This window comes from Cryptomeria japonica, chromosome 8 (assembly GCF_030272615.1).
Source record: "Cryptomeria japonica chromosome 8, Sugi_1.0, whole genome shotgun sequence".
NCBI lineage: Eukaryota > Viridiplantae > Streptophyta > Pinopsida > Cupressales > Cupressaceae > Cryptomeria > Cryptomeria japonica.
Window position 1 is genome coordinate 674414788 of NC_081412.1, and position 10764 is coordinate 674425551.

Here is a 10764-nt window from a genome sequence, read left to right on the forward strand (position 1 = left end):
TTTTTTTTTTACAATTGATACAATAAGGTAAGCGTAAAATAAAGAAGTCAACACCGACAAAATAGGAAGCTACAACTTATAAAAAAAGTATTACAATAATAACAATTAAAATTAAACTTAAATTATCTATATAACGTCAAAGAATGTAACACATGGAATAAATAATTACAATTAAGAAGAAAAGTGTCAATTCCCACATTAATAATATCAACAGATTTCTCATAAAACTCATGTAAAATTAAGCAAGCATAAAAATAAATATTAAATTAATTAATATTTAAAATTACTTGATAATTATAAATAACTATCTATCTATACATAAAAAAGTTTCCCTATATATTTAAGCATAAGATAGGAGAATGATTATTTCAAAAATTCATGGCTTCACCAGTTGTAATCTGAATGCTTTTATCCATGCATTTGTTTATCATGGATTCCATCTCTATTTTGAATGCTTTGGCTGTAGACATCGGCATGCGCATTAGTATCTTGATTCCATTAGGCATGTCCTTAGGAGGTTGGACAAAGATAAAGAAAACTGGTGTAATCAGTTGTTTCTCCAAAGACAGTAGAGAACTTACATTCGTTGCATCTCCCCAACCAAAGTCCACTTCATTAAATCCTACTCGCCTCCAATCAGTCAATCCAATTATATTGTCTTGTTGTAAATGCATGTTTAGTTTAGATGGGTATGTCATGCTTGGCGTCAAATATGCATTCTGTAAAGACATCCTAGATTTTTTTATGATCTTTAGAGCTCGCAAAAGAGATCCATTAATGAGGTCTTGCACAGTGTCTGATGCACTTCCTATACCCAAGGCATTACCATAGTATCCTCGTGGAAGTGGTGGATTAATTGATCTCCTCATATCCACTGCAAAGAGAAGACTGACATTTTGATTATTTGGAATATGAAGAGCATTTGCTATGGCTCGCCAAGCCAATGTTGCCACAATTTCGAACGTAGAGAAAGATTCTTTACATTCTTCCATAAACTCTTTTTTGATATATTGTAGTATCTCAGAGTTTATAACAAAGGAGGCTCGAACCAATTTGTCCTCAATTAAAGGTGAAAGCAAGTTGTGTGCACTATCCATAGCTGAATGGAGGTGATAATATTGGAGATGTAAAAGGTCTTTTGCCTTCACTAACTCTCTATTCCATATTGGTTCTATAGATGGGTTGGCATCTCCCCTTGCAATCTTTGTGAGGCTTTGAAAAAATTGCCCTGCTCCTTTTCCATCACATGCACTATGATGGAAATGCATTCCCACAACAAAACCCCCACATGCAAACTGAGTCACCTACATACAAGAAATGCAACAACAATAAAAATAATACATATATTATATTAGTAAGCTCATGTATTCCACCTTTATAATAGAAAATAAAGAAGATGAATATAAATTGATAAAATAAACATTTGAGAAAAAAAATTGAAAAGTTAACAAATAATAATAATAAATTAAAAAATTTGAAATTTGAAAAAAACTATACATGAAAAGATTAAACCTTTTCCAAAAAAAAAAGAAAGAAAATAATTGAAACTATCTATCTATGTGAAAACCTATCACATAAAATTCATATGAATACACCAAAATAATTTTACTTCTAAATTAACTAATTATATATTATTAATAATTTTGAAGATATCGAACTTTATAATTTTTATGATACTAAATTTCACATTTTCTCAATTCTAATTGTAAAAGTTTGTTATCATCAATTTTTAGGCATTATAGAAGCTTGAAGGTACTTAGTTTTAAATGTAATTGCCCACTATTTAACAAGCATTATGAAATTAATTGTTGATTAAGTTTTTTTAATGTAGGTAGTGAAGTCCTTCCTTGTTTATATACTGATTGTCGATTGAATTTCAAGTATATATAAATATACTCCAAACTGAAATCTATACATACATTATTTTGCACCATCATTTATCTCACAATAATTATCTCCAAATTGAAATCTAAATTAATTTATGAATGTTAATTATAAGTATGCTAGTTATTTTCAACACGGATATAAAATCATATGACAACCTCAATCATTTTTATTTCTATTAATTTTATAAATATATCTAACAACTTCTCTAACATACCACTATTCAATTCAAAATTCAATTCTTGTTGATGAATTAATTGAGTGACAGTAACAATTTATTGCTAACTTAAGGTTTTTCACAGTTCATGTTTGCTACTACAAGTTCCATCTGGATGGAAATGGGAAAATATTAGGTGACTGGTTACTTGCTCTTCATTCTATATAACTATATGTGGATCTAAGGACCTTTGTGAAGAATTAAACTGCATGCACCTTGAAAAAAATATAGGGTTGAGTATTAATAGCTGTCAATTTTAATTTTGTGTCTTAAATTTTTAAACAATATATCATATTTTGATGATTTTGTTTGATTTTTAATCTATAATTTAAGAGTTTACAATTATTATTTTAACTTTTGGGTAGTAACAATGAATGTAGGAGAATTTATTACACATAGATCAAAAAGTGGTCATTTGGAGGTGGTATCAAATACATATTTTCTATTGTTGCATGTTCTCTTGGCTTTGGCCACCACAAAATTTTCACAACTCATTCAATACATATTTCTCTAATAAATGTTCTGACCAATACTTATGCGCAAATACCCTATAATTATGGGTACCAATAAAGTTGCACAACTCTTCCAATTGATTTTTTTTTTGAACTATTAGAGGAAGGGCACACTTACCTAAAGTTCGTATTCCAATAAATATTTCTCTAATAAATGTTTTGACCAATACTTATGCACAAATACCCTATAATAATGTGTTATGGGTACCAATAAATTTGCACAACTCTTCCAATTTTTATTTTTTTGAACTATTAGAGGAAGGGCCCACTTACCTAAAGTTTGTATTCCAATAACCATTTATTGGATTTCACTAATTAAAAGTGTACTCAAATATCATCTAGTGGGCCAATAAATTGTCCACTGCATTATACCGAGTAGCTAGAAAAAAAGTTAGTAATCCAACCAACTGTGCAACTTTATTGATAGGAAAGTCACATTGTTACGAGGGAATTTGTGGATAAGTATTGGATCACTAGTGCAAATTTTGTGGTGGTCAAAGTGAACAGATGGGACAATAGAGAATATGTATCATACATCAAATCAAAATGACCACTTTTTGACCCTTGTGTACATAACAAATCCCACGACACTTGTCCAACTACCCAAAATCCAATTAAATCAGATGTTTAAAAAACTAAAAATAATTGTCAAAATCTAATGTACTTTTTAAGAACTTTAGTGTGCGAAAGTTAGCTATAAGAACTACTGGTACCCTTCCCATATACAAGTGGGAGACTATTGATATATGTTAAAAAAAATTAATTAGCTTTCGATTAATATACATTAATAAATATACTAATAAAATATACGAACAAGATTGGGATAGTCTCAATCGACCAGTAAACCACACACACTAAGAAACATATCAAGCCTAGAGAATATTAGTCAATTTTTAAGTGTTTAACACTTTTAAGTCTAGAAGTGTATTCTTAGTGTAACCACATACATTAAGCAACATATTATATCTAGAAAATGTCATCAACTTTAACTGTTTAACACTTTTAAGCTTAAAAGTGTAAACTTAATGTGTGTGATTGGTGCAGTCACTACATGAGTAAGTCATCAAATAGAACAGCCCGAATCATGCAAATGTAAAGAAACGCAAAAAGAAATGTTGAAACTGCAAAACAAAAAGCAACATAAAAAAATATTTTTGATTGATACAAGAATACCAAGAACCAGAGATGCTTCTCATCAATGATTTAAACCGTTCCGTCTCAATCATGTACAACTATACTAAGAAATTGTTGAATGATGATAAGAATCACCTGCATAGCCAGAAGATGAGAGTTCGGACTATCAGCAGTAATTGGTGGAAGTCGAAACAGTAGCTGTTGGAATGACGGCTTCAAATCCTCCAAATCTCCCAGGACAGATAGATCGTTATCCGATGTGGCTTCTACAAAGAGAACACCCTCGCCTGTGCACTCCACTTGAAGCTCTCCATTTTCTTTACTTGTGAGACGTCCAGCCAAAGGATAATAATACACCAAAGCCTTGGCCAGAGCACTTCGAATTGTTTTCACAGGATCTGCAGAAATACCTTGACGGGCATTGTAGACTAACAAAAAATTAAAGCTAGATTTTCCATATACTTGGTCAATGAAGGAGAGGGAGAGGATAGTTTTGGGTGAAGGCAGAGAAGGGACCACCATGACTGGCTCAGAACTTTTCACCCTCAACTCTGTTAAGCTTGCCTTCTCCATTCTTATTCTTCTATTCTGATTCTTCTCTGCTCTTGAATGGATTGGATTAGCTACCCAATGGTCCTTAGCTTTCACAAAAACAAACTCAAAATGGTGTTTAAAGTTTGTGTACAATGAGCCTTAAAAAGGCTATACAGACTCTCAAACGGGTTGGCCGACCCTGCGGACGATCCTATTTTGTTTGTTCAGAAAAACAATGGAGCGGCCAGCAAAGCTAAATACTGCCACTTTCTTACATATGTCGTTCACACTACAAATTCTGGGATGCCATTTCAGAGCTGGACTATGATAGAAGACAAAGGCAAAGTTCTAATCGAAAAATCCAAAGAAGTAAAACACAAAGCCAATAAGCAATGAAAGATAAGTAACCAAAGAGAAGTGGATCATGATCATACAGCTTTCCTCATCATACCTATATTTTATATTATTTTTAATAGATTAAAAATATGTTATTTATTAAAAAAGGTGGTCACGTCTCAAAGTTAACGAATGCAAAGTTTTAATCAATAAATTCAAAGAAGTAAATGACAAAGCTTCCAAGTGATTAAAACCTAAACAATTAATAATAGGTGATCATTATCATTTTTCCCCCGAGCACTAACAAGGTGTGGATTCACAAGATTAGATTGTAGCCAAATGTCATACCCTCTTCATTTTCTTCTTTCATAGGGGGATTAAGTGTCATAATTAGGAGATGAAGTCAGTTATAAAATAAAGGTATCACCTTAAATCAAGATAACAAGAGTAGAAGAAGAGATAGATTAGAAGTTAGAAGTTAGAATAGAGTAAGAGAAGAAGAAATTGTTGCTAAGACTTGTAAATGAATATACTTTTTTCATTGAAGATATGGTGAAATGTTTATTTCAACAAGTTGCATGGTTTCTACTTCTCAATTTTCTTTCATGTTGTTTAATTGAATGAAAGAGCTATATGCATAATCAATGGTGAAATTCATACATCCATACCACTAGCAATTTGTTGATTGTAAGTTTGCCTTATGTGGTCTGCTGAAATCTTTAAATAATCTTAACTTCAATTACTATTTGTACCTTGATATGCATCACCTTGATGGTATCCTTGTTATTAATAGTGATTTGAACATCACTTGCTTTTCTTAGAAGATCACACTAGCTTTGTGGAGTTGTTTGTTGATGGCAAAGCAAAGCTTGGTTGAATTTCATCTAATCATTCATTGTCTCTTACATCCTTAAAGGCAGCGTAGTCTTCTCAAACCCTATGGCTTTTGCAATTTAATTTTCTAATCAAGTAGTTAGAATCTAAGTTCCAGCAACATCTAAACATTCAACATTCAAGCACTCAATGTAAGTCCCATTGTATTACCAACAATCACTTTAGCCAATTGAGTTATCCACATTTCAAGGCCTAACTATATAAACCTTGGAGTCATCTTGGTTGATCTCATCATTTCGCATCCAAGAATATTTTGATCAAGAGAGGATAGAATACTTTTGGTATTTTATTCTATGTTTGAGGTGTCTAAAAAATACGTCAACAGAATAGCTTGTGACGTTTTCACACATTGCCCCATTGCAACTTGGGACACGGTCCACTTTTTGCTTAGGCTTAGGAATCTAGTTAGGTCATCTCAACTTTGTAAGTTTAGTAGCTGTTAGCCCTTGCTTGTGAGAGGTGATGTGTTTTGAGGTTGTGGTTGTGTCAAAACTGCAAAGTTGTTAAGATTGTCAAGAGGCAAAAGTTGTCAATTTGCAAGTTAGAGTGTCTTAGGGTCTAAGGTGATGTGGATTAGGGTCTTTGATTGGCATAGGTTAAATCAAGAAAAGAGCATGAAAATTTCTTTCAAGGATAGACAAATGGTGAAATTTCATGGCACAGGTCGAACTAGGATTTTAAGATGAAAATTAGGCTAAGGCATGAAATTGTTAAAATTGACCTTGATGAATGATTGCTTAACAATTTCAAGTTGGTATAGATGAGAGCTTTGAAATCTAGATTTGATTGAGGTACGAATGAATTACAAACTTGGTACAAATAAAGCTCAAAATTACGCCATTCAAGTTGGAGATTTCACAAAATGGAAGAGGTACGAATGAAATGAGGTATGAACTTGGTAGGAATGGAGATGAAATTTCCGCCCTTCAAGTTGGAGAGTACAAGACTTGAAAGAGGTACGAACGAAATGCAAAATGAATTTGGTGCAAATGGACAACAAAATTTTGCCTCACTCAAGTGTAAAATTAATGAAGAAAAGAGGTACAAACAAGGTGCGAAATGGAAATTGTGCAAATGAAATATAAAATACCTAAGTGCAAATAAATCCTTAATCACCGATTTGAGAAGGTACTTTTCACCAAGTGCAAATGAAGATCAAAAGGCCACCATGATGATCAGGTACAAATGAAGGATGTAAAGCCTCTCAAATCATTAGGTGCAAATGAAAGAGGGAAAACCACAAATACAAAGAAGTGCAAACAAAAGAGAAAATGTCGCCAAGTCTTAAGGTGCAAATGAACCTTAAAATACCACCAAGATTGCTACATGCAAATGAATGAAGAAATAACAAAAAGTTACAAGGTGTAAATGAAGCATAGAATCCCGTCAAGTTACAAGGTGCAAATGAAGAATAAAATGTCGCCCAATTTACAAAGAGCAAACGAAGCATAAAATGTCGCCCAAGTTATTAGGTGCAAATGAAGCATAAAAAAGTTGTCCAAGTTATGAGGTGAAAACAAAGGTAAAAATCTTACCACATCAAGTTTGAATTAGATAAAATGAAAGTGGCACAAACAAAATGCAAAATGAACAAGGTGCAAATGAAGCTTGAAATGTTGCTCATTCTAGTTTAGATTTGATGAAGAGATAATGGTACAAATGAAATATAAGATGATTTTGGTACAAATGAAAGGGAAATGACCGATTGAGTTAAGGAATTTCACAAAGGAAAAGTCATGATGCAATTGAAATCTTGAAGTGCAGGGTCAGTGCAAGAAGATGAGTCCACTTTTTGGCCAAAAAGTGGAAGTGTTTTCCCTGATTTTCAGGTTTTGTCTCATTTGAGCTTAAATTTTGGAACACTTGGAGATTGAATTTTGGAAAAAGTCAGTATTCTAAAAGATATCCATTTGAGTCTACTTTCGAAATATGTAATTTATTTTAATACCCACATAATAAAAAATAAATTTTTGAATAGATTTCTAAAAACTAGGTTTTAAAAATTGTTGTTTCAGGACCATACCATGCATGTGTACGACCCACACTTTTTGACACAATTAAAATTATTTTCTCAAACCATTTTGGGAAATGATTTGTAACATAGTGAAGATTGATGAGCATATTTTTTTTAAATAATTTTTTTTAACTAATTTTTTTTAAATAATTTTTTTTTAACTAATTTTTTAATGACCGTAATTATCTTTTTAAAAATTTAACATGTATGGCCCATATAATTTGACGTAAACTTAACATTTTTTTATTTTATTTATTTTTAAATAGAAAATAATTTTGTGTAGATTGATGACATATATTTTTTTTTTCAAAATTCATTAAAATAAAAAAGTTATTAAATTAACAAAATTAGTTAATATTTCAAGTTTATGGACCCGATTTAGTATAAATTAAATGAAAAATAGTTAAAATAACCAATTTTTAAAAACATTTACATATTTAGAATCTAGACAGTATAATCTGAAATGGGTTTTAATTTCGTATAAAAATTATCTAATTAGAGATACGTAAACTATTTCAGAAGTTCATATTTGTGTTTTCGCTCATGGAGATTTGAATTTGCAGGTCCATGTCTCAAGTGTGGCCATCCCAGGCCTATCCCAAACCTAATCCTGAGGCAAGTGGCGGGTTGTGGAATCAACTTCCACAAAACGGGCCCCTGTTTGGCCTGTTTACAAAATGGGGGCCCATTCTGAAAATTACCATTATTGTCCAAAAATGACAAAATGTGCCCAAAAAAGGGAGTAAAATCGGATTTAAAAATGGGACCCCATTTCATTTTCAAGCGGGCCCCCATTTGCGAATAAAACGAGGGCCCGTTTACTTTCACCTCGGGCCCCCATTTCGTTTTGCCTCGGGGGCCCGAAGCAAAAATGGGCCCTCGTTTCTAAGAGTGTGTTTTCCAACACGCAGACTTCTGCCAATTTGTGACCCATTACCTTGCACTTACCCTACAAATGAACAATGAAATACCGATTTTCTTATGCAAATAAAGCTCATAAAGATTAAAATGATCTGGTGCAAATGAGGGGGTAAATGTGGACTAGGCTATACAAATGAAAGCCAAAATTTTGACATCCTAATGTCAAGTCGACAAGCAAATGATGAGCGACCAGCAAATAAATGAATTAAAATGTTGCAAAGTCAGCCTATGTGGGAATTTGAAATGAAAGGTGGTGACTCTATGTCTTTAACGCCTATATAAGATGGAATTCAAGTTCATTTTTAAAACATCAATCAAGCAAAATTCGATCTACAAGTTCAAGACATCAGCGATTCATATCTTCAAAGCATATCAAAATATACCCAAGGAGACAGTTTTGAAAGGTACTTTTCATCTTCAGACCAGGGATTTGAACTAACCAAAACAATGACTTAAGCAAAGAATTTTTTATCATTTCATTAATGAAAATAAACATTTAAGAGGGGTGATTTGAATTAGAAGCATTATGAGCTTGATCTGAAATATTATTAATCCAAATCAAGAGTAGTATAGGTAAATTTTGGAAATAGTTAAGCAACATTAGTTCCAACTTTGGAGATTAATGACTGGATTTGAAAAGATTTTATAAAGCATAATTTGTGTAATATTGTTTTTATTTATGGTGTTTTGATTAAAATTATGTTATTTTTTAGGTCTAATGCAGAGAGTGAGTGCGAGAAATGATGGAAGAAGATTCAAAACATTACAAAAGGACTTAGGTTCAACAACAAGGCAACATCAAGGCAAGGTTCACACTACAACGAGGTGATGAGAAATCAAGGATTCCATAACATGAAGTCAAGAATGACACCAAGGAATGACAAGATTAAGAACATGAATATGGGAAGATCAACCACCATCACTACATTGAGAAAAGTATCAAGAGATATTTCTCAAAAACTTTGTGTTGATCTACCCAGTACAAGCAAATTAAGATGGCATCCTAGTCATCATCCGACCAATCGGAAGAGTTCTACATCAACATGTCTAGATGCAATGCATCTGACTCTTCATATGGAGGCACAAACTTTGAGCCATCTACCCTCATATTTTATTGGTTCACATTCAATATTGGACCCAAAATGTAATTTTCTCACTAGTCAAAGGAGTTTTTTGTAACAAACTCTAATTAGGGTTTTCTATCATGTAATCTTGGCCATTGATTTTGAATCAATTTGAGCCATTCATTGTAAAGAGCTATCTATATAAGGTTCAATTTTCTCAATTAAGGGGGTTAATAATAAAAGAGTGAATAGAAATTCAATAGAGAATAGATAGATTTGAAATTAGAAGTTGGAGTAGAATAGTTGAAGGCAAATATTGTTGCCAAAATCTTGTTGTAAAGAGAATATGATTTCATTGAAGCTATGGTGAATTTGGTGTGTTATTTCAACAAGTTGCATGGTCTCTACTTCTTAATTCATTTTCATGTGGTTTAGATGAATGAAAGAACTTTGTGCATGATTAATGGTGAAATTCATTTATCCATACCACTAGCAATTTGTTGATTGTAAGTTTCCCTTGTGTGGTCAAGTGGAATCTTTGAATAATCTTAACTTCAATTGCTATTCACACTTTTGTATGCATCACCTTGATGGTATCCTTGATGTTGATAGTGATTTGAACATCATTTTTTATTTCCTTAGAAGATCACATTAAGCTTGTGGAGTTGATGTTTTTCATGTCAAAGCAAGGCTTAGTCGACTTTCACCAAAGATTGTCCATCATTCCTACATTCTTAGTATTATATTAACTTCTCAAATCCTATCCCTTTTTGATAAACTTATAAGGCACTGAGAAGGGGGGGCGGTGAATCAGAGCAAGCAAAATAATATAAATCTGATCACCACTTTAATCAACTTGAAACTTAACAAGCATGCAAGGATTTAAACCTCCAAACCTGTGAGGATCCTATCGCACCCTATTAAAAGTGACCTTGTGAGAGGATTTTATCTTGTTGCAACTATTAGGGAACAACAAGTGATTGATCTGCATATAGAACCTATGTGCCTGATTAGATCTACTTCAATTTTTCTTCTAACACCGACTAAACATCAATATAGAGTTTCTTCTTTCACCACACAATCAAATTCACACTATAGATCTCATATATAATACATCATCACACAATATACTCCTTTTTATAAACAACTCCACTAAGTCGGCTAAGAACCCTTGGAACAATTTCCTAGGTTCATTGAATCTAGTCAATCTTTCTCATCATGCTTTCCTTATGTCGACAAAATGCAACACAACAC

The 10764-nt window shown here is 32.4% G+C and overlaps 1 protein-coding gene across 1 annotated transcript; it reads right to left on the reverse strand.

The window, feature by feature from the left end:
* Positions 1-368: 368 nt before the first annotated feature.
* Positions 369-4320, reverse strand: LOC131056475 (taxadien-5-alpha-ol O-acetyltransferase-like). The gene is made up of 2 exons (XM_057990810.1): positions 3883-4320; positions 369-1304 (listed from the first exon to the last, which is right to left on the reverse strand). Exons 1-2 carry the CDS (start codon positions 4318-4320, stop codon positions 369-371), a joined length of 1374 nt encoding a protein of 457 aa, XP_057846793.1.
* Between the last annotated feature and the right edge of the window lie 6444 nt (positions 4321-10764).